Raw genomic sequence first — 25,969 nt, forward strand, 5'->3', positions numbered from 1 at the left:
TGAGGGAAGAAGCAAGGATTGCGATGGCTTGGTAAGATGGGTAAGGGCAGGTGTTGCTCTAATCAACAGGAATTAGGGATGTCTGCTGCTGGGGAGTCTGATTTTCAGCTGGTCTGCAGGTAATGATATACATAGTGCAAAAGGTCCAAATGGCCACTGGTATCCTGTAATGCAAAACTATTTCAATAATAAAATGAGGGATTTTTGACATTACAAATGGCCAACTGCCTTTCATTGAAAAATGCTGTTGAAGTGCCATAACAGAGCCCATACTGCTAGAGCTGAAGACCGCTGCTCAGATACTTCAGTGGAACCTCAGACAGCTTCTGTTCACATGGAAGGGTAATACCATATTGACCTGAATATAAAGGGATCATCTTATATTTCAAGTCATTTTATAATTGGGTCAACATAGTACATATTGGCCAATCAGGTCAAATGCTGACTGGCAACCCTATACTGTAGTGATGAAAGACTCAGTAAAACACAATGGGGTCGATTTTCAAAGGGCTACGCATGTAAGATACGCGCATAACCCCTGAAAACCTACCCCTGCACGCGCCGAGCCTATTTTGCATAGGCTTGGCATTGCGCGCAAGCCCTGGGACGAGCGTATGTCTTGGGGCTTTCAAAAATGAGCGGTCCGGGGACATGGCTGTGGGTGTGGCAGCGGTCCGGGGGCGGTCTCGAGTCCTCCGGCACAGCAGCCTGTGCTGGGGATTGGCACGCCGGCAGCCGGCCGGCGTGCGTAACTCGAAGGAATAAGGTAGGGGGGATTTAGGTAGGGCTGGGGGGTGGATTAGATAGGGGAAGGGAGGGAAAGGTGGGGGGAGCTAAAAAAAGGTTCCCTCCAAGGCCGCTCCGATTTCAGAGCGGCCTTGGAGGGAATGACGAAAGCCATTGGGGCTCCCCTCGGGCTCGGCGTGCGCAAAGTGCACATGTGTGCTTCCCCTTGTACTCGCTGATCCTGGATTTTATAACATGCACGCGGCAGCGCATGCATGTTATAAAATTGGGTGTTCATTTGTGCGCGCTGGGTAGCGCGCACGTAGGAATTAAAATCGGCCCCACTACATGTATATTCTGTGTGATTCTAATGTGTTTTCAGTTAGATTTGTTTGAAAGATTCTATATGAAATATAATGGTAGTGCAATTTTAATGTATAATTTGGCTCACATGCCGATAAGATTCCTAAATATGTTAGGTGAAAAATAGCTGTGAAGAATGTCACTATAGATGAACACCCTGGGAGTTTTTAGCAATATCTCTGGCTATAAAATTAATTTTATTGTCGGAAATTTTTCCCATTGGCCCCCGCACGGTGATTCCTCCATGTATGGCTGAGTTCTGTGTGGGTCAGGAGAGGTTCTCCCATCTGGGGATATTCATTCCAAAATATTTGACAGATCTCTTCTCTAAAAATTATGATAGTCTGTTAGCCCAGACCAAATTAAAGTTGCAAAAATGGGCAGATCTAGTCAAAATGGTGATATTGCCCAAATTTCTGTATCTATTTCAGCATGTTCCGTGTAACATCCCAGCTAAAAATTTTTATTCTCTTCAGGGTATGATATACCAGTTTATTTGGAATTATCATCAGCTCCGCCATCTGCTCCGTCAGTTATGGCTTCCTAAGTGTCAGTGGGGAATGGCTCTTCCTAACTTCAGACTTTATTATTGGGCCGCTTGGCTCATAGCCTTTAAAGTCTGGTTTAGACATGTCTGAGCGGCCTGGCATTCTCTTGAACAATTACAGTCTGATGTTGTGGACTTAGCTATGCTAACTTTTCTACCACCTTCCTCTCCGATACACCATATGGTTTCCCAAACCAGTCCCATTATTGCTCATACTTTTTAAGCTTGGCAACAAACCATTTGTAATTTGCAGGTAGATGCTGAACCTCTTTCTTGTTTTGCCCCTATTTATGGGAGCTCCCTTTTTCTGGCCTTACGTTTGCACCAGCATTTAAAGAATGGAGGGACAATGGCCTTTATCACTTGATACAATTGTGGGATGATGGACGATTTCAAACTTTTGAAGCTCTTAGCTTTGAATATGATCTCCCAACATCCACACATGCTAATTATCTTCAGCTTCGGGCTGCTCTTTCTTCTTTCTTTGACCTGCAAGCTCCACTCAATGAGCCTACGGGGCTCCATAGCTATTTATCTGACCCAAACGCCTATGCGAAAGGCATTACACAATACTCTATATGGGTACTTTTTAGGGAAAGACTGGCACTATGACCTTTTAAGATTTGATAGATCACTGGAATACCTGGATACTTCTTATATGGCCCAAACATGGAAATTGATCCAGACCAATGCCCATCGTAACTCTATTTGTCAGCGCTGAGTGGAGCTTATGAAATGTTTGTTACACAGAACATATCGTACACCAGTCTGCTTTGTGAATTTGTACCCTTCTTATAGTTCACAATGTTGGCGGGGCTGTGGTGAACGTGTTACCTATATCCACATGTGGTGGCACTGTGTCAGGGTCCAATTTTTCTGGAGCAGGGTTATGTGGAAAATTGCAGGCATAATAAATGTTCCTGTTTTCATTTCTTCTGTGTTGGGTTTGTTGGGGCGGTGGGACGGTTCGTTGGTGCCTCGGAAATTTTGATGCCCAGTGGGTCACCTACTATTAGCTGCCCGGTTCACTATTGCCACTTTCTGTAAATGAACACCCTGTTTTGATTATTGGAAAAGGCAAGTTCAAAATATTGGTGACCTTGAAAAACTTAGATATAGCCTGCGACACAAGCTTTGTAACTATAATGTAATATGGGGGCCCTACTATATTATACATTTATAGCTGTAGACACCTCTGTGGCCTAAATATACTTTATCTTTATGTTTGGATATGTGCCTGTAATTTCATGATTGAATTTTTGTTTGTACCTTGGACTGTGTTGTAATGGATCTTTGTTATGCTATTTCATGTGATGCTTCCCTTGCTGGATCCTCATTTTTGACTTGGTAATACACTTGTTTCATTTGCAATGTATCTTTAAAATCATAAATAAAGAGTTATAAAAAAAAAAAGAAGGATGTCACTATATAGGTATGATAGGAATACATCTTCCACCTGTAAAGATGATACACATACAGAAAACCCAAACCTCATTAATTTCATCTGACCTTTACATAGTATTGTGAATATTTTTAACAAGATATTAAATCAGTGTGTCTTGTCTTCTACATTTAGACACATTGCAGGAAACTACAAACAGAAATCAGCATAGCTAGGTATTTTCTTTCTTCCTAACTAGATTATTTAGGATGCTAAATGTTTTCTCTTGTCAAAACTATAAGATCAGCAATGTTCTGTAGTCATACACTAAAATGTTTGGACAATGGTTAGTTGATAGGTGTGTGCTGTTGTGCCACTTTGGAAGCATAAATGTAATACTGTTGCTGGCTTCATATTAGCAATAAAAAAGTGTCACCTGCACACACTCATCTAATTCTGGGGCCTAGAAAAGAGAACTCTGGTTCTGGGTTTGCACTCTCACTCCTGGGACATGGGGAATTGATTCATTGCCATAACAATCCTTCAGCATCAGGCTTGATCTCTCCTTGCTGGGGCTATATGATACTTTTTCTACAGCCCTGTACCAGAGGACAGAAGGCAAGGATTGGTGGATCTCTCAACTGTACAGCCAGGCATCTCTCCTCACCTCCCCTGTTTCCCCTTACCCACCTTTACCCCCTTACCCCGTTACCCTTTCCTCATCTCTCTTGTTTGTCTCTTGATCTCTCCTCTCTTCTCTCTCCGGGTGGTTCTTCTTCCCCCCACGCCTTCCTCTGTTCTCCAGTATCATGGGGTTGGGGGTAGAGCCGTGAACGTGGGGACCCTCTCCCGAAAACAAATCACGACTCCATGGCGCAATCTTTTGTGTCGTGGCCAAAAACTGTGGCACAAAAGAATGCAGCGAGCGGCCTTTTAACACAACGGCAAACCCAATCTCAAGGGGCTACCATCATTGAAAGGGCCACTGGCCGCCAGAAAAATTTCCCACGCCCAAACAAGGAGGTTGAGTGGAAGTCATTGCTGACATAGCTGGGGCATGGTGCAGTCGGCACCATTTTGGAAAAAGACACTGTCCAGGATGGGTACAAGGCTGCACCCGTCCCCAATGCAGGAGCCAACACAAGGTAAGGTAGTCTCTGAAGGTGGGATGGGGGCCTAGCTCTATCGGGGGGCCAGGGGAAGGGGTCTTATTCTTTTGGGGAGGCTGGGGGGAAGGCAGCCACCACCACTGCATGCATACTTTTAATTTTAGTTTTAGTTTTGGGGAATCGGGGCCATCTCAACAGGTGACCCCCGGGTTGAAAGGGGGGGGGGCAGCAATAACCCCACTCAAGCTCCCCATTGGCCGTGTGTTGTTGTTGGGTTTTTTTTTAAATATATTATTATTTTTTTCCTTGCTGCTTTAAATGTCCTGAACCTCCTAAGATAGCAGAAAGTGTCAGAAGACTACCTCTTCACTGGAACAATGAGTTCTCTATTAGTTTATAGATGTTGCAATTAGGTGACTAATAGTAAATGGCATGGAAATGGATGAGTGTTGGAATTATGTTGCATATAATTTTCTCTTCCTGTACGTTGCAGTTTCAGATGCAGCTCCATGGAGCACAGACTGTGAATGTACAGTGCTGCATACACGTTAGAAATGAGAAGTAGAAGTGGTAGTAGGAGCTAGGGATGTGCAGAGGGACGCCATACGTTGCATTCAGGATTCATATTCGTTGGGGGCAGATACGTTGCATTCGGCAAGGGGGGCCCCCCGATATGTTTATACGTTAATTCTTATTTGTTTCCCGGCTAAAATTAAATTAACTACCACCCCCCACCCTCCTGACCCCCCAAGACGTACCAAAACTCCCTGGTGGTCCAATGGGGGGGTCCAGGAGCCATCTCCTGCACGCGGGCCATCGGCTGCCAGTAATCAAAATGGCGCCGATAGCCTTTGACCTACTATGTGAGAGGGGCTACCGGTGCCATTGGTCAGCCCCTGTCACATGGTAGGAGCAATGGATGGCCAGCGCCATCTTGTGCTCCTACCATGTGACAGGGGCTGACCAATGGCAAGGGAAGCCCCTGTGATACAGCAAGGGCAAAGGCTATCGGCGCCATTTTGATTACTGGCAGCCGATGGCCCGAGTGCAGGAGAGCGCTCCCAGACCCTCGCTGGACCACCAGGGTCTTTTGGAAAGTCTTGGGGGACCCTTCTGACCCCCCCACAAGACTTGCCAAAAGGTCGGCCCCCTGTGACATAGTGAGGACAAAGGCTATCAGCGCCATTTTGATTACTGGCAGCTGATGGCCCGAGTGCAGGAGGTCGCTCCTGGACCCCCACTAGACTTTTGACAAGTCTTGTGGGGGTCAGGAGGGTCCCCCAAGACTTGCCAAAAGTCCCTGGTGGTCCAGTGGGGGTCTGGGAGCGATCTCCTGCACTTGGGCACTTGGGCACTTGGGCCGTCGGCTGGCCATCCATTGCTGGCCATCCATTGCTCCTACCATGTAACAGGGGCTGACCAATGGCTCCGGTAGCCCCTGTGACATAGTAGGTCAAAGGCTATCAGCGCCATTTTGAATACCGGCAGCCAAGGGTGTGAGTGCAGGAGATGGCTCCTGGACCCCCTGCTGGACCACCATGGAGTTTTGGTAAGTCTTGGGGGGGTCAGGAGGGTGGGGGATTTGTTTAAATTGGCTCCTTTAGATGGCCGAATAATTTGGCAAAGATTTGTTGTATTCATGGGGAATCGCGATACGTTTAGCTTCCCTACGAATACAACGAATATGGCCCTACACGTTGCGGATTACCAATTCGTAGGGAACGAATGCACACCCCTAGTAGGAGCTTCATCTTGGTGCATTTTCTTTAGGTATGAAAGAGAAAGCATGATGACAGATACATTTAGTATAACTTTCACTAACAACTGTAAAACTGTAATTAAAAAAAGAATGAGAGAGGCATTCTTTAACTTTCAAAACATGGCAGGATGCTGGGTATTGAATGTGTTCAGTTTTTCTTTTTTTTTTTTTTTGTATAAACATTCGGAAAGCAAAAAAAAAAGATGCCTTTTGTTGCCAGGAATCGATAAATAGATTTTTTTTTTTTTAATGTCAGACAGCACAAATAAAACTTGAGTTCTTCATTTAGAGTAGTAGCTTTATTTTCTTTTGTGCAAAGACAATGGGTTTCTTTGTAGAGACTTTTGTTAAAAAATTGCAATGTGACATGAGAAAGAGCTGTGTCAGTAAAGTTCTAAGTCTAAGGAATAAGTCTGAATGCCAATTGAAGGAAGCTACCTAAGCTATCATGGTGCAGACACAGAGAGGGAACCTCATTATGTAGCTGAGTGTCCCTAGTGAGTACTATGTGAAAGAAGGTAAGGTGATGTTGCTGTTTACCGAATCAGCAAATAATTGATCAAATGCCTCAGAAAACAGATTGCTCTTTTTTTTTTCTCTTTTTTTCCTCATTCTCCCTGGTTACAGACTACAATATGGTTGTCCGATCAAATCTCAAAGAATGTCACCCTAAATGTCCATTACAAACAACCCTGCTCTACACTGCAGTTTCTACCAACATTTCTGTGCTTCCATTTGCTGACTCTGGTTATTTGGTCTGAATATAGAGTGAATATTCATACAAAGCAGATGACTGGGCAGTACTGAAGCTGGAATCTAGACATAGCACTAATGCTTAAAATTTGTAATACAGAGTACTAGTAGCTGTAGTTGGCCATAGTCTTTACATATTTGAATATTTCAATAAAAAAATATTCAAACTCTGGAGGAATTCTGCTTATACATTTCTGACTTGTTTATAAATGTATTTGTCCAATACAAATTATGCTCTTCTCTTATTGATACATGACACAAAGATATAACTTATACTTTCTAAAGTCTTTATTTAGTGAAACAAGCATGACTTGGTATTTAAAATCTAACTATATTTCTCAGTAATTAATTATAGTATAAAGTTATAAGAGTGTCATGTCAGTCCATTTGGATAGATAGAAATAAATGTAACGGCCCGGGGCAAGGGGGGGGGGGGGGGGGGGGTGCCGGTGAGCATCAAGGAAGATGGCTGCTTAATCCTTCAGCTCCTCAGATCTCCTCACTCTTTTCCAATTATTGTTCACCCTTTTCAACTATTATTCATTTGTGACTTCAGTGCAACCCCATAAGATGTCTGCCACTAAATCTGGGAAGATTGAAGCAACTTTTGCTGTCGCCTCAGCGATGAAAAGAACCAAACAGGATCCACCCTCTCCAGAGAAGATGCTGGCTGGACAAACAGCATTAACTCAGTCAGTACCCCATTCTCAGAGAACTGCAGCAGTTAAAGGAAATGCTGCAACATAATACAGAGACTACCTTTGCTATTAAACTGGAACTCTCATATTTACCAGCTAATGTTGCAACTCTAACACCGCCTTTAGACACTATAGAACGTTGACTAGGTTCCTGTGAGGCAGTGGTTACTGACCTCCAAATCATCTTGCAGAAATGTACCTCCTTACAACACAATTTTGAGGATCTTTCTAACTGCATCAGAAGCCTCAGGGATTTGTACTGGACCCATGCTTTTCAATATATTTATAAATGATCTGGAAAGGAATACGACGAGTGAGGTAATCAGATTTGCAGATGATACAAAATTATTCAGAGTAGTTAAATCACAAGCAGATTGTGATAAATTGCAGGAGGACCTTATGAGGCTGGAAAATTGAGCATCCAAATGGCAGATGAAATTTAATGTGGATAAGTGCAAGGTGATGCATATAGAGAAAAATAACCCATGCTATAGTTACCTGATGTTAGGTTCCATATTAGGAGCTACCACCCAGAAAAGAGATCTAGGAGTCATAGTGGATAATACATTGAAATTGTTTGCTCAGTGTGCTGCGGCAGTCAAAAAAGCAAACAGAATATTAGGAATTATTAGGAAGGGAATGGTGAATAAAAAGAAAAATGTTATAATGCCTCTGTACCGCTTCATGGTGAGACCGCATCTTGAATACTGTGTACAATTCTGGTTGCCGCATCTCAAAAAAAATATAGTTGCGATGGAGAAGGTACAGAGAAGGGCGACCAAAATGATAAAGGGAATGGAACAGCTCCCCTATGAGGAAAGACTAAAGAGGTTAGGACTGTTCAGCATGGAGAAGAGACGGCTGAGGGGGGATATGATAGAGGTGTTTAAAATCATGAGAGGTCTAGAACGGGTAAATGTGAATCGGTTATTTACTCATTCAGATATGTGAACCGGTGTGATGTCCCCACTAACGCCGGTATATAAAATTTCTTAAATAAATAAATAGAAAGACTAGAGGGTAATCCATAAAGTTAGCATGTAGCACATTTAAAACTAATCGGAGAAAGTTCTTTTTCACTCAATGCACAATTAAACTCTGGAATTTGTTGCCAGGGGATATGGTTAGTGCAATTAATGTAGCTGGGTTTAAAAAAGTTTTGGATAAGTTCTTGGAGAAGAAATCCATTACCTGCTATTAATCAAGTTGACTTAGAAAATAGCCACAGCTATTACTAGCATGGGATAGACTTAGTTTTTGGGTACTTATAGCCTGGATTGGCCACTGTTGGAAACAGGTTGCTGGGCTTGATGGACCCTTAGTCTGACCCAGTATGGCATGTTCTTATGTTCCTAATAACTTCCGCATCTTTGATGTGCCTGAAGGCTAGGAAGGGTCTGACATGCCACCATTTCTCCGGCAGCTCATACCTGCCAGTCTGGGCTTGCAGTTTGAGCTCCCACTGGAAATTGAATTCGCTCATCGGATTTCCTCGCTACTGATGCCTAAACCCACACCCACAGCCTATTATATTAAAGATTTTGAGATACCAGCAAGTCCTGATGATCTTGGCGACTGCCAAGACCAAGTTGCAAATCACTTTCAACAACATGCACCTCCTCTATGTTCTGGATTTAACAAGACCACCACCACCACAGGAAAGCCGTTTTAGGACTATGACCACAACTGCAGGAACTCAGAGCCCAATATGGCTTACTTTACCCCGTTAGAATGAGGGTAACCCACAGTAACTGTACCTGCTCAAACGATGACCCGTCAGTGTTGATTGCCTACCTCGATGGTCTACAGCTGATATCCCCGATGGTTACTTGAGCGCTGCTTGGGAATGCCATTTTCTCTCCTTCTTTAGCTGCAGTCTCTGCGTCTGCATCACAATTTTGCTGGCATGGAGAGGCAACAACGAGGATTTTTTCTCCTTGGTGGATTGGGCTCAGCCATGTTTCTCATTTCTGTTTTTTGTTTCCTGTGTCTTTTCTTTCCGGCTTCTGATCGTTGTATGGCTCCTAGCTGTAGGATAGAATCAGTTATTGCTGCCTGACTCCTTTTGTTCGCTATCTGGTGCCATTCCTAGTGGTCATTTCTTCTCAGCGCTTCGAACTTTACCTTACAGTCATGGTTGATATTGTATATGGCTCTCCTGGAATACTCATGTAACTAGTGACTTACATACATATGTTTTTTTTTTCCTTTTCTTATTCATCAGCGAATGCATGCATCCCTAATTTACTATTATTATGTCAGGGTTGGGGACATAGTAATTTTTTTTTAATTTTTTAATTTTTATCTTTCCATTTGGAGTGATTTTTCATTATGAGCACAGGGCAACAACTTTAAAGCTTTCATTTTTTTAAGGAGGACTGAGTGTCCTGTTTCCTTGCACCACAACTTCCATCTACCCATTATTCCTCTTCACTTGGGGAAAATTATAGTGCTTTACCTTTTTGTGTGCTTTTTTCTTTTCTTCTCCTTTTTTCTGCCTATGATTTGCCCCCTTCACTCTATGTAGCTTGCTTATGATTTTCTTATTATGGATTTCCTGATTACTTTTGTGTCTGTGCTTCCCTTCTGTTTCTGCTGGCTTCTCACAGTAACACTTTGGCTCACAAACTTTGCCATGGCTAATGATTTAAAACTTTTTACCTTGAATGTCAATGGACTGAGCCACTGCATCAAACACAAGAAAGTCCTGACTTATTTGCAATCACTACTCCCAGATATAGTCTTTTTGCTGGAAATCCAATTGTCTTTCCTTGAATCATTTAAATTACAAAAGGGTTGGGTAGGCCAGGTCTTCTTTGCTCCTGCGGGTCATAAAAATGTGGGGTAGACATTTTAGTTCATAAAGCATTACCTTTGCAACTTGTACAGCAAGAATCAGCCCTGGATGGACAATGGGTTGCTGCAGTGGTTTCTATACATAACATTCAGTTACTGTTGCTTAATGTTTATGCTTCTAATACGGATGTTTCTAATTTTTATACTAATATTTCTACCTTATTATGAATACATGCTATCTCAATTGTTGTGGGGGGTGATTTTAAACAACCTGTTGCTTTGGTAATGGATCATCAATCCACCAGCCCCGCTAGGCCCCCAGAATCTCATACAGCTGTTATCAACCTCATTTCTACATAACATCTTGTAAACCCCTGAAGGTTTCTCCATCCAACTGACAAAGACTACACCTTTTTTCCCTTTCCCGACCACTCTTACTCTCATATTGATTATTTTTAATTTCCAACTCTTTACTACACTCCATCTTTTCTTCTACAATTTCTCCTACTCTTGTCTCTGATCATGCTCTGGTCTCTTTAGCTATTCATTGGAATCTTCCTCCGCCTAGTGCTTCTGGCTGGAAATATAATGCGGCCTTGCTGGATGATTCTGCCTTTCAGACTAAAATAGTAACCTTTATTGAAGAATTATTTTCTCTCAACAATACTGGTGATTTCTCTCAGCAAATTGTCTGGGAAGTCTTTAAGGCTGCGCTGCACAGTGAAATTAACTACTCCACACATGTCCGCAAGACCTATAAGGCGCAACTTAAAGCTTTACGCCTGAATTTTCAAAGCCCGGTGTGTGCAAATACCGGTGGTTACGCGCGTTGCTGGATCCCGCGCGTGGCACGCGCATTTTAAAAAGGGCACGGCAACTCGCATATCTCCCAAAACATGCAGAAGTGCCGGGCCATCGAAAAGGGGCAGGCCGGAGTTGGGGGTCTGGGCAGGGAGGGGCCGGTTGGGATAGCGGCCGTTAGGCCCTGTCCAGGGGAAGTGCACACCGGCAGCCAGCCGACTCACACAACTTACATCGTCTCTGAAGGAGCAGGTAAGTTATAAAACAGAAAATTTAAGTAGCTAGGTTGGGGTTAGGGGTTGGGGAGGAGAGGGGAAAAGGTAGGAAGGGTAGGTAGGGATATAGGGAAGTTCACTCCCAGTCCACTCCTTAATTGGAGCAGACTGGGAAGGAACTGGGAAACGCCTACTCAAGTCACCGCACATTGCTTTTTTAAATTCCCACCCTCGTATGGGCGAGTCCTGACCCACCCGCATGCACGCGCAGGAATCGTATTTTATAACATGCGCTTGCCATTGCACACATGTTATAAAATAGCCACATCCATGTGCGCATGCCGGGAACCGCATGCACATGGATGCACACGTGGACTTTTGAAAATCGACCCCCCCCCCCCCCCTAAGATTGGCTCACATCAGTTCCTTGAATAATTCCCTTCTGCAGCAGCTTTACAAACTAAAATATCAATACAATACTTTATTAAGAGAATTCAGCTGGTAAATCTATATTCTTACAGAAATCTAGATACTATTCCAAACAAAATAAATCTGGGAGGCTTTTGGCCACTTATTTACACTTATTTAAAAGCATCAAAAAATAGCTGCTATTAAGTCAAAGAACAGTATCGTCATCTCTATGCAAGCTGGAATCTTCCAAGAGTTTTGTAATTTTTATTCATCTTTCTATACTTCTGAATCTCGCAATGACCCCTCTCTTTTCTCTAACTTCTTCTCTAATTTGGATCATCCCTCTCTCATACCAGCAGATAGGGAAATACTAGATAGGCCGATCGCCCAGGCTGAGATTAAGTTTGCCATTACCTCAATCCACTCTGGGAAAGCACCTGGTTTGGATGGGATATTGGTGGAATTTTATAAATGCTTTGCCTCTCTGTTTCTTCCCCACTTGGAGTCATTCTACGCTTCCACGCAGATCTCTGGATCAACATCTCCTTATTTTAATGCAGTTAAAATTGTGGTTTTCCCTAAACCGAATAGAGATCCCCTTCTTGTTTTTAACTACAGGCCAATCTCTCTACTTAATGTTGATAACAAAATTTTTGCTAAATTGCTATCTTTCAGGGTCATTAATCAAATCATGTTATGGCGTTTTTGCATGCGTTAATGTGTTTTCGTACATGAAAAACAGCTGAACGACTGCAAAAACGCCTCAATGCATTCGCTAAGTGCCATAACGCATGGCGCGATGCAAATTTTTAAAAGGGGAGGGACTGGGGAGGAGTCCAGGGCGGGATTTCAAAATAAGTGGGCTGGCCTTTCACTTTGCGAAGCCATAATGCATAGTTTTAATGCTGAAAATAACTACACCTTTTTTAATTGCGTTAAGCTATGCGATATGGGCATAATACAATTTGTGATTTTTTTTTTTTTTAAATTCCATTTTGGGCATTTTTAGGCTAGGGGAGGGACAGAGATGTGGGATAAGAGAGAGTATGAGAGAGAGTGTGCACCTCTGGGGTGGCATCATAGCAAGCAGCTATTTATGTTACTATAGGAAGCCCCCTTAGTAAGTCGAGGTGAGATTTAGGTAGTAGTGTAGGGGTTAGGGCCACTTTTACATGCAGAGCGAAACGTATGAACAGAACAGGTTACCCAGGTAGAGTGTTCATCAAGCTATGGTGAGAGAACATTGTACAAATCTCATCTTTGTGTGAGTTTCCTAACTCCGAATAACATCAAATCTTCACAAGAATGTACTGTTCAGTTCGTAGATGTCACTCTGCATGTAAAAGTGGTCCCTAACCCCTACCTAAATCTCACCTTGAATTACTAGGTGGGCCTTCTATAGAGCACAGGTTAAGAAAATGGATGCATGAAATTGAGCGTCCGTTTTCCTAATCTGACCACTGGTGACATTTTTTTTTCCCTTACTCCTTTTTCGGTTCCTCCAACTTAATATCGCCATGATATTAAAGTCAGAGGAACTACAGAAAAGCAGTATTTTCTGGTTTTCTGTTAAATTTAGGGGCTCCTCAAGAATTAACGCCTGCACCAGGGCCAGCGGCAAGTTTTGAGAGTAAAAATGTTCGGGCCGGGTGCACATTTCTTTTTTTTGCATAAGATGGTAATAGCTAATAGCCTCATCAACATGAATTTACATGTGATGAGTACTATTAGCTACCCTCTGGTTTGGATGCGTGTTTTGGACTTGCTAATCCCCTTATTGCATCAGGGGTTTTGGACACGCGTCCCAAACACGCATCCAAGCACGTGTAAAGCTGTGCACTCAGCTGAGCGCACTATATTGCATCGGCCTGAGTGTCATGCTCAGCTCAAGGAAGAAATTCCTTCTGTTACTGCAGATCAGGACTTATTTGTAGACAAAAAGGAAATGGAACTGTGGTGCGGGGGGTGAGGGAAGTGAAGTGTAAGGAAGTGGTGGAGGAGCTGGGTGTGAGTTCTCTCCTATACACCCACTCACACTCTCTCACAGAGAATTCTCCTATACACCCAGCAGCAGCAGACGTAGTGGATTTGAAAGACTTTCTCCTCATGTCTCTTCACTCCTTCCCATCCTCTCTTATATCCTTTCAATTGTGCCAGGAAACTGCACTGTGGCTGCTCTTGTCAGGGTAAGCAACTCCAACACTCTCTGATTTCCTTTCTCTGGGGGCCTGGAGGCCAAATATGATCCTGCCTCTGCTCCGTTTCTGCAGGGAGCTGGAAAAGGTTTACATCTTCAGCTCTGCTCAGTTTCTGTGGGGAAGCCAGAACACCATTCTTGATTTTTCCACCAGGAATTAAGACCTGGGTAGCAGACACAAAAGGGGGTTTAATTAGCAAAAGTTTGAAACTCGTTAAGCTGTAGTGCTTGATGACTGATATTATTGCTCCTAAGTTTCAAACTTGTGTTAATTGAACCCTCTTAAGTCTGAAAAGAAGTGGAGAACTACATTCCAGGCTGTTCACCCACAAATTAAGCCCTGCTGCAGACAGGAATCAACCCCCATAGCAAGTTCCTGCTGGCACAGTTTTTGCCTCCTGGTCCAAGCAAGTTCCCACCACAGTTCAAATAATCATTTCTCTTACTCCTCCAAAACAGCAACACCCAGCTCACAGAGACGCTGCGAGAGTATCTCTGCCTGAGCTCCTGCTTCTCCCTCTATAACCCCTGGGAAAGGATCACAGCTACATCTTCCTTCCAGCTCTGTGACTCTGAAGGAGCCCCAGACCAAGGATAATCAGGGTTTTTATAACCTTCTCCTAAACCAAGCCCAAAGGGGCTTTAATAGGCTGTCTGTCAAAAAGTGTGCATAACATCCTCTTACAAAGAGATGACCTTTTAGTCACTGGAAGCTTCCCAGCTCCAATACCTCAGACCTATATAATTTCCCTTAGGAGGAAAATCACCACCTTAATACAACACATTCTCATTATATTAACTTTGCACACTTTCTGTAACATAAAGGTTGACAAAAAAAGTTGTAGGTTATACCTTCTTACTGGACTAATAATATTTTTCTGACTAGCTTTTGTGTGCTACATTTCCTTCATCATATTGCATCAAAGTAAAAAGGTTAATGTAAAGGATAATGTTGAATATCCAAGTAAAACACAAGTCACAGTGCAATAATGATGTAAAGAAACTGGATTGGAGGAAGGATGGAAATGGAGTGATGTTAACAGAAAAGTGGGAAGACACGCAGCAAGATGATGGGGCCTATCAACTAAAGGCATGCTGAGGCCATTTGAAAAGTACAAAAAATAGCATGCTATACTCTAAAAGGTAGTACATACCAGATGTAAATGAAGGAACATTACAAAAAATTAGGCTTTAACTGGTGCCCAGAAAATATGGTGGTATCCTTTCCTCTATTTAGCATGGGCTTGCTAATAGTACTAAAATTTAACACCTGCCTTAAAAACAAAAGAACTGCCAAGCTGGGTTCAAACAAAGATCCATCTAGTTCAGCATCCTGTCTTTCAAAATGACTCTAGAGTTATTAGTAAAAACCAACAGATCGAAGCCAGAGTGCATATATGTGCTTCCTATAGGTCCTAAAGAAACTAAAGCCACTCCTTCACTTCAGTGACTTTCGCTTCGTTCTTCAATCCATTATTTTCTCGAAACTTGATTACTGCAACTCAATCTTACTTGGCCTCCCCTCCAACAGCATCAAACCCCTACAGATAGTACAAAATGCCGCAGCCAGAATCCTAACTAACACTAAGAGAAGAGACCATATTACCCCCATCTTGAGCAACCTCCACTGGCTACCCATCAAACAGAGAATCCTATATAAAACATTAACCATCATTCATAAAGCAATTCATAACGTCGCACCTATATCTCTACAAACCCAACTTCGTCCACACTTATCTTCCAGACCCATTAGAAGCGCCTACAAAGGCACTTTAGCCGCTGCTCCTGCCAAATCAACACTAAGAAAAAGAGCACTCTCCACTGCGGGACCACACCAATGGAATGCGCTCCCACCAGACCTACGACTCGAACCCAATCTACCAGAGTTCAAAAAAAGGTTAAAAACCTGGCTCTTCAGGCAAGCGTTCCAATAGGCACCTCCTCCTGACTTTCAGATCCAACCATTGCAGGGTGTCACCAACACCTTGACACTTAATTTTCATACCATACTTGCTTATTCGCATTTCTATTTAACAGTCATTATTCACCTTTATATAACCGTTTACTGCAGACCATATTCACTACTAAAGTTCCTTGTAAAAAAAAAAGGTTAAATTTGTTAAATATTATTGTTACTTTCAATGTTCCTTGTAATAATGTTCAATGGTTTATTGTTATTGTTCTATGTTCTATGTAAAAAAAAACCCAGGTCTAACCTCCCAGACCAGGGCAACCTTTTCGTTACTTGTAAACCGGATTGATTTGTATTGCATACAGGAATTCCGGTATATAAAAATTAAAAATAAATAAATAAAATAAATATAGATATACTGTATAGCAGACCATGTTAATATTTTAGCATACATGTTATTGAAAGGGCTCAGTTAATAGGATGCATTGGGGGCTACTGATGGGGAGGGCAAGAGGCTGTTGAAGCAGGAGCTGTGGTGAGAGAGGACAGGTGAGAAATGAAGGTGAGGGAGGAGACTGTGAGAAGAGAGATACCAACATGCACTTGATCATGTTGGTATCACTTCACAAACATTTACACATTTTAATCAATACAAATGTAATTTGAAACAGATTAGCAGATGACAATCATTTTTTCAAACATTGTATACCGCAGTGTATAATACGCAGTGTTTAACTATTGCAAATAAATTTCATTTCCTTAAGTTCCAATTGAACACCATGATTGTTCTGAAACATTGCACCATTTGTGTTCTATGACTTACATGATCTCATATAGCATTAACATTAATCAATGTGCAATCTATCCTTAAAAAAGCACCCATCCTACACGACCTGCTCACTGACGACAATCCTGATATATGCACCATTACCGAATCCTGGCTAAAGAACTCAGATCATGTTTTCATCAACCAACTCCCCCTACAAACCTATGACATCTACTCCATCCCGAGACAAAATAAAAAGAGGTGGAGGGCTACTCCTAGCTGCCAAAAAACACCTCAATCTTAAATTGCAACCCTCCAATCCCCCCCCCCCCAGATTTGAAATTGGGCTATTTAAATCCACCGCCCTTCAGATCTGCCTCATCTATGCCCCTCCTAGTTTACTCGAACATGACCCTTCCCCCCTCATTGAATATATTGTAGACTCTCTCAAGCCTGACCTCCCTACAGTTATACTCGGAGACTTCAGTCTCCATGTGGATGCCAGTCCCACATCGCCCACCTGTGAAACCCTCCTGGTTGCCCTCAAAGCCCTAGGCTTCAGACAGCTCATCACCACGCCAACACATAAAGCAGGGCATACCCTTGACCTCCTCTTTATTAATTCCTACATCCTAGCACCTAACACCCCCGTAGCTTCCCCCATCCCCTGGTCCGACCACTTCCTTATCAATGCCTGTCTCACAGTCAACACCCCCTCCTTGGCCTCACAAACACAGAAAAAAACTATTTCTTTCCGTAAACCATGCTCCACAGAGGCCCTTACCCTAGCATTTGAAAAAGTCACTGGGAACCTTAACCTCTCTAATCCCGATGCAGCCTTGCACTCCTGGAACAACATCACCAATACTATAGCCGATGAACTCTGCCCTATGACCCATAAAGAAATCCCCAACTCGCAGAATAAAAAAAAAACATGGTATACCTGCGAACTAAAAAAGATAAAGCAGGAGCTCAGATCCAAAGAACATATCTGTCGCAGACAACCCACCCCCACACACAAAGCTATTTACAAACACACACTACACAACTACCGTCAAGCCACCCTCCAAGCCAAGCGGGACTACTACTCTGCCAAATCCATGACTACCATTTCAACTCCAATGCTCTATTCTCTTATGTTGCAGCTCTCACAAAATCATCTTTCCCCACCTCACACGAAGAAAACACCAAGGAAAAATGCGAAGAATTTGCAAAGTACTTCCATAACAAAATATCCAATATTCTCCTACATTTCCCCCCTAAGCTCACTCACATTTCCCCACTCCCTAACCACAATGGCAGCAATCTTGGATCTTTTGACCTCATAACAACCCTGGAGATAGAAACCATCTTAAAAAAGATGAAACCTGCATCCCATATAGCAGACACAATCCCCTCTAAAACCCTACTCTCCATACCCACCGCCATTGCTAAACCTTTAGCCAATATAATAAACTGCTCACTGACTTCCGGCAAAGTCCCAGACCCCCTCAAACTTGCAGTTGTCAAGCCCCTCCTTAAAAAACCCACCCTCGACCCCACTGACCCAGCAAATTACCGGCCCATATCCAACCTGCCTTTTCTCTCCAAGATCCTTGAGAAGGTAGTCAATAGTCAACTCACAGATTACCTCAAGGACCATGATATCCTACACCCATCCCAATTTGGTTTCCGTAAGGGTCATAATACCGAGAATCTCCTGTTAGCTATCACAGACACTATCCTCATAGGCATGGACCAAGGGAAATCATTTCTACTTGCCATCCTAGATATCTCGGCAGCATTTGACATGGTCAACCACCAAATCCTTATTTCCCGGCTGGCAGAGATAGGCATCTCCAACACAGCACTTTCATGGTTCTCTTCCTATCTCTCCAACAGAGAATACGTAGTAAAAATTGACAAGGCCAAATCCTCCCACCTTCTCCTTATGCAAGGCATTCCCCAAGGGTCCTCCCTATCCTCTACCCTCTTCAATGTTTATCTCCTACCTCTCTGCCACCTCCTCACTGACCTAGGCCTTAACTTCTTCTTGTATGCCGATGACGTGCAGATTCTCATCCCCATTCAAAACACCCTCAAAGAATCCCTGCATTTCTGGGATTCTTGCCTAGTCTCCATTAATTCGTTATTATCCAACCTCCAACCAAGCTCTTAATGCAGCAAAAACGGAAATCCTCATCATCACTAATCAACCAGAACCTTCATCTCCACCTACTCTAACCCACTCCCCGCTGCCCTTTGTAAGAGACCTAGGAATCACCCTTGACCAACACCTTAACTTTAAACCACACATTAAAGCTTTACTAAAGGGGGGTTTCTACAAACTCCATATCCTCCAAAAGCTTAAGCCTCTTCTCCATGCCCAAGACTTCCGCCTAGTCTTGCAGACAACCATCCTTTCAAAATTAGACTACTGCAACTCCCTGCTTATAGGCCTCCCATACTCCACCATCAAACCCCTACAAACCCTACAGAATGCCATGGCAAGAATCATCACCAACACTCATAAGAGAGAAAACATCACCCCCATACTAAAGGATCTGTACTGGCTACCCATCTCTTTCTGCATCCAATATAAAACTCTCACCATCTTTCACAATGCGCTCCATAAAAATAAGTCCGTCTGGCTCAAGACAATGCCCCACTTCCACTCCTCCAAGCACCCAGTGAGATCAGCACTTGCGGGCACACTACATACCCCACCCCTCAAAACTGCATGCCTTACCACGACCAGAGAAAGAGCCTTCACTATTGCGGGCCCTAACCTCTGGAATTCACTCCCCACCCACCTACGTCTTGAACCATCCCTGCACGCCTTCAAAAAAGGAATCAAGACTTGGCTTTTCAGACAGGCCTACCCTGATGCCAATCAAACCTAGACCCCCGCCTCCTTCCACCCAGTTTTAGCCCTCTCTCCTGCTCATTTTATGCTCTATCATTAAGATGTTTTTTTAAACTGCTCATGTCCAACACCTTTATCCTATTTACCCCGCCCCCCTGATGTACATAAGTTACCTATGCTTTTATAGTTGCTCTGCTCTTCTTTTATTTCTGCCCTTCTGCTCTTTCTCTCTCTCCTTCCCGCCCCCTCTTCCCCTTTTCTCGCCTGCTCCCACTCCCCTCTCCTCGTTCATTGTAATTTCCTCCTTTCCTGAGTTAAATTGTAAACCGGTGCGATGTGGCTCACGAACATCGGTATATTAAAAGTTCTTAAATAAATAAATAAATAAATAAATAAATTGAACAATCTGGAAGACAGTGGAGAAAAGGCAGCAGCAGTTGAACTGTAAGCCCCTCCCAGAAATCATCTTGCAAAAACTTGGAAGAATGCTCTCAAGGCAGCCCCTTTCCATCTCTGATCTGTGGCCCTCTGAGTTGGCAGTTCCCACATGGTATGGATGGAGTAGATGCTGTGGAAGGGGGATAGGAGCTTCAGGGATAAAACACATGGTGGAGGTATTAGTTGCTTGAACTTGTGGTCTGTGGCCATGGCCATTGTGGTAATTTGTCCCAAGACAAATACAGGCATTCTACTCCTGGGAATTCTGCACAAAAAAATTGAAAATTCTGCACACAAAATTTGAAAATTCTGCAAAATTCAGCATACTTTATATTGGTCAAAATAACACAAAATACATGACAATCTTTAAGTAATTAATTTAAAATGTAATACTGAAAAATGTTATTACTTAAAGATGCAGAGTTTTAAATATTTTGAGCAGAATTTCCCTAGAAGTACATTGTAAGACTGTCCCTTCCTCCCTCTCTCCCTGCTCCCCTGGCCAGTCTCCTTTCACTTTGCCTTCTCTCTTACCCTCCTCTGCACATTGGCTTCCTCTCTCTCTCTTTCACACACACATACACATCCCTTCACACAGGCTCCTTCTCTCACAAACAAGAACCCTCACTCCCTCACATACACACTCACTTTTTCATGCACACCAGCTCCCAGTGTCTCACACATATACACATTCCTTCACAATCTCCTAACAAAGACTCCCTCTTTCTGGTACACACACAAATCTTCACTCATGCTCACTCACACACACACACACTCAGGCACACACCTCTACACATAGCCTCGCAGTCTCTCTCACAAGCAACCTTTTCACACAGACTCACTCTCAGCGGGACCTTCTCCGCTCGTGGCAAGCCGGGACTTGCACCTCCATCTTTGCCGCAAGCAAAATGGGCATCACTGGCGGTACACCGAGAGCTGCACCACCATCTCTGCAAGCAGAATACAATCCACTCACAGCTCGCTGGGCCTTCTCACTCTTCACTGCAAAATGGCATGCCAAGGCCTTCTCCCTCTTCCCATGACACAGCATACCATGGCCGCCTTCTTCGCCATGACACAGAACGCTGGGGCCTGCTCTTTCTTCACCACAAGCAGGATGGGCTCTGCTCATGGCACCTGGGGTCTACTTCATCTTCACCACAGCAGGGGGGGGGGGGGTCCACTTGCAGCACGCCGGGGCCTGCTCCAAATTCTGCACAGAAAATGGAAATTCTGTGCTCCACAGTAGCGCAGGATTTCCCCAGGAGAAGCATTCTAAGGTTTTGCATGAAGAGCTGCCAACATACTGTGGCTGCCCCAGTATTACAGGGTACTTGTAGGAGGATGGAAAGTTACCACTTCTGACTCAGGGTTGATAGATTTCCCTCTCTAGCATCAGTGGGATAGATGTGCTGGGGCTGCCTGATGTAACTTCGTCATGCCAGTTCTTCTCCTACTTGACAGACCTCTGGGGTGTTTGCCTTTGATATGCTTTTTTCTTTTCCTGAAAATCCTCTTTTCATATTTCCTCTCTTGTCTCCAGATGCTCCATTGCCTCTCCCCTCAGCAGGTACAACCAGTCAGATGGCCAGGCTTACTTTCATATACAGCTTTGCAGCAAGAGGGCTGCACATGTACAGTTTAGGTTGTACATGCTATTTTTGTCACAGCCTTACACTGTTTAGCACATATGTTCTATTAGTGCACAGAAGCTACAACTTTATGTGTTAGTCACCTTGCTAATAGCATTCATGTGTTATTGAAGCTATTTTTTTATGTGTACTTGTTAAAATGTAGATTGTTACCTGTTAAGTGGCGTTATAGCATGCATGTTAAACTTTTAATGACATACACTCTAATTATTTTTTAGTGTGAGTTTTAATTAAGGTCCCTATGTCTGGTAAGGGATGTCTTTATTTAGCCCATTTATGTTTGCTTTATAGTGCCGGATCATTTTAATTTTATATCTCTTACGTTCTTGTATAGTTTTTGAAGTTTCATTTTAGTATTTTGATCATAAGGTCATTGATTCAGACCACATGAAGCTCATTAATGATCTTAGGATCTCATTGCTAAAACTGATCATGTTACTGCATCATGTCTCACACCTATGTCAAGAGCAGAAGACTTACATTTTGTAAATTCTTAGCTGAAAGAATAAATTCATGAGTGGGGGTGGAACGAATGGATAGGTGACAGTTATTTACCCAATCAGCAGATTTAAAACAAATCATAGAAAGTATTTTTTTTTCACTCATTTCAAAATCAAGCTGTGAAATTTGTTGCCAGAGAATGTGGGGTTTCAATGAAGTTTGGACAAGTGCATGCACTGAGGAGAGGCATTCCAGGGGGTAGGTTCAGGGGCGGAGTCTGTACATACGTGCATACTTTTTGATTATATGGACACAAGTGTACACACACAAGTTATATCTTCCAAAGAGAAGGTGTAACTTTATATGAGTGAATGTATGCACATATTCGGCCAATTGCCCAAGTACTTTCAAAGTGAATTTAGCACACTAAGCTGGCCTTGAAAATCCTCTCTAAAGTATAGGCAGACTTTACCGTTACGGGAATGGCTGAAAATTACCCTCATAATATGGACGGTGGAAGACATTGACCATAAATATATTTAACAAATCACTGTCATAGAAGAAAAATACTTAAATGGTGATATGTAGGCTGCACCTGCTTCACAGCAGGCCTGTCTTGGTGAAGTATAGTGTGGATGGTATTATGAAAATATATACTAATATTCATTCATAGCTTTCCTCTGACAACTTCCATATCATCGCAGGCACTAAATAATCTTATTTAACCCTTTTCTAATCCTTGCCCATTCTCTGTAAATTTAGACAAACTCTGTTTCAAATCTTAAAAAAAAAAAAAAAAGCACAACATTCTCTGAATAAACCAGCATATACTCAGGAAACTATTAGTCCCTTATTTGTCCGTCACAGTGCCAAAAGCCTGTGAATGCAATTACTGTAGTGTAAGTTATTAGTGTCACTAGTGTCAACAACCAAGCAAAGTTCATATATGGATGGTATTATTTCATGTGGTGTGCCCTTGGAACTCTGACAACAATGGACATTACTTGGCACAGTTTCGTTTCCTCTGTTCAGAATGTTATGTATTATTCACCTAATTTGTAGTTCTTCCTGTCAGCTTTGTGTAGCCCCTTGTACCCTTCATATAGCTTTTGCAAAAAGTATGCCAAGCAAAGCTACATTATAGCATACTATATAAGCAAAATATTTAGGAAAATTGCCTTGTGATCACTTAGTTCAGTGAAAATAATTTCATGGAGGTCTAGAAATGAGAGCAGAGTAATATGCAGTATTTTCATTAGAGATGAGCAAAAAGACAACAAGAGTGAGATAAAGCTAATGTGATTTCAGGGCAGGATGCTCAGCAGTTTTAATAGTACCAAAGTGTGTACTCTTTGAAACAGTAAATTAGATGTACAAAGAAGATTCTGGTCACACTTCAAAGAGTAAACTGCTGAGACTGGAGTGGAGAATCATTCTTTATAATCTTGCTGCTACCACAAATGTTCCTGGATGTGAAACAGCTTTTCCATTACTCCAGAGCTTGTCTGAAGTCTGCATTTTGCATCTCATACTGCATAAAAGTAAATACATTTTAAATATATTCATTTCATTTGAAACTGGTAAAATGTTGAGTTGACCATTTACAATTTTGCATTATTTCTATTTTAGCTATGACAGTGAGGGTCGTCTAACCAATGTTACATTCCCCACCGGAGTGGTCACAAATCTCCATGGAGAAATGGAAAAGGCCATTACAGTTGACATTCAGTCGTCTAGCCGAGAAGAAGATGTTAGCATCACTTCAAATTTATCATCAATAGATTCCTTCTACACTATGGTTCAAGGTAATCCTAGAAGGGACAGGGTTGTCGTTAAAAATGGTTTGTTGGGTTTTTTTGTACATTGCATTTTTGTTATAAAGAAAGACAAAATCATTCTCCAGATTTAGCTCTATGGCTAGGATGTCAGAAACTGAAAGGTATAGATTAAGCCTATAGAGATTAGGAGTATGGTAAGATTATCCTTAATGAATTTACCTTACTAGTAAATTTGCAAAGCACTGAAGACATCTGATGCAGGAGGGGTCATTGCATTCTTTGGCATTTCAAAATAAATGTGATAGACTCTAGCTGGAAGATGAGGATGAGAAACTTAATACATTTCTGAGTTGTTATAATAACATAATGTGATATTTTATGAAACAATAGATACTATATATTTTTGTGTTTTCTAAAGTACATCAGATATGAGTATATTTAAGCCCTAGTTTACTATACTTTTTTCTCGTTCTGTCTACTGAGAAGAAAAAGCTTAGTGAATCATGCCCTTCTTGTCAGCAATTTGGTAGAAATTGTTAGCTATAAATTTATACAACTAAAAATTATGTTTTGACATACATAGCTATGTGAAAATTACAGTTTTTGACCCAGTTTTTATGTTTGGTGCTTTTTTCAGATCAGTTAAGAAACAGCTATCAGATTGGATATGATGGCTCAATCAAAATTATTTATGGCAATGGCATGGATACACATTTTCAAACAGAACCACATATTTTAGCTGGCCCAGCCAACCCCACAGTAGCTAAAAGAAACATGACACTCCCAGGAGACAATGGGCAGAATCTGGTAGAGTGGAGATTTCGAAAAGAGCAAGCACAAGGAAAGATCAATGTGGTTGGTCGGAAGCTTCGGGTGAGCGTTGCAGACATGTACTATACAAATCCTAGTTAGGCACTGTAATACTAACAGCAAACGTTACTATACTAACTTGTTGTCCTTATGATATTACTAAGGGCCCATTGCAAAATTCAAACTTTGCATTTTAGTTCTCTGTTTTCTTGGGTGTAGATTTATGAAGTCGGAGATCGTTTCAAGCAGAGAAATAACTGTTCATTCAATCTCCAAACCTTGTTCTCATTGTATAGGTGCCACTTTATTATATTATTACCTTATATTGTTTTCCTTTAACTATGATGAAGTATTATTATGATTCATACCAACCTTTTAGAATTTCTGCCAGCTCTGTTAAAACACAGATCTAGTAAAAGGCCACAATTGATTTTTCTATAATATGTGAAATGTATATCTAGTATGTGCTTTTTTTTCTATGTTGCTGGTTTGTTGTCTTCTGTTGAATAAGATAATGGCAGTCATGTTTTTCAATTTATTATTCTGCTTTCATTGAAAACAAAGATAATGCAGCCATGTTTAAAAAAATCAAATGTATATAATATATATATGTAACATGAGAAAATGATTATCATGTTGCCTTAAATTTGTAATGACCCTTTGGACACTACCAGAATGGCCCTAGTTAACTCCTTGAGCTTGGAAAGGCAGAGCTAATAAATTGGGGGAGGCACCATTTGGTACAGCCTCTCTTTTTGAGGTTGCTGGGATGGCCATCCCCTTGTGGTATAACAGCAGCTCTCTTCCCGAGAGAGTGGGGCATTGCAGCTTGAGTTTGGAGTTAAACAGGAGAATTTAGTCTTGGTTAGATTTTTTTGGGTCTACCTTTGGGGCTCAGACACTCCAACTTGTGGTCCTGCAAAAAAGTCAGAAATCTGCCTTTCCAGTCCACTCCTTGGCTGGTTGGGTTTGCCTTCTGGGTTGTTTTTTTTTTTTTTGGCGGGGGGGGGGGGGGTTATTTTGTTCCATTTTAGTGCTTGGAAACCATGTGAGACCCCTGTTTTTTGGCCTGGAGAGAGATTATGGGGAAGTCTGTCCCTGTGGGTGCCAAGATAGGGAATACTTTGCCCACTTCATCCTCCATCCAAGGGTGATGGCCTGATGGTGACACACTGCAGGTGGATTCCGGTGTATGGACTCAGTTTTATGGAAAGAGATTTTTGTGTTAGAAGACCTGGGAAGAAGATTTTGCTGCCTCCTTCCTGCCCTGAAGGAGGATTATCAAGAGAACTGTGTTGTTCCTGGTTGGATCCTTTTTCCAGCGAGGGATCCTGAATAACAGTGACATTCTGGAGAACTGTGAGTAAGGAAAACAAAGAAAAACTCCACGTTTTTTTTACCAGAACAGACTTATCAAAAGTGTCACAATTGATATCAAGTTATCATCAAGCTACTCGGTGTGCCCAAAGAAATACATCAGAGGCCACCCGGTCAACTCATTCATCCACCTTGTGAGAGAAAAACAAAATTTTTGGTTAATTTTTAAATTGCATCTAAAAAAAATGTCCTTA

At 42.2% G+C, this 25,969-nt stretch overlaps 1 protein-coding gene across 4 annotated transcripts in view; it reads left to right on the plus strand.

The window, feature by feature from the left end:
* The window catches only part of TENM3 (teneurin transmembrane protein 3), a 1,731,308-nt gene that overhangs the window by 1,674,650 nt on the left and 30,689 nt on the right, over positions 1-25,969 (plus strand). For all 4 annotated transcript variants that reach the window (XM_029581140.1, XM_029581227.1, XM_029581302.1 and 1 more), the window contains 2 exons: positions 23,440-23,615; positions 24,226-24,461. In XM_029581140.1, the coding sequence (XP_029437000.1) occupies positions 23,440-23,615; positions 24,226-24,461 (412 nt within the window). The remainder of the gene's footprint in view (positions 1-23,439; positions 23,616-24,225; positions 24,462-25,969) is intronic.

Source organism: Rhinatrema bivittatum, chromosome 1 (assembly GCF_901001135.1).
Source record: "Rhinatrema bivittatum chromosome 1, aRhiBiv1.1, whole genome shotgun sequence".
In the NCBI taxonomy this organism is placed as follows: Eukaryota; Metazoa; Chordata; class Amphibia; order Gymnophiona; family Rhinatrematidae; genus Rhinatrema; species Rhinatrema bivittatum.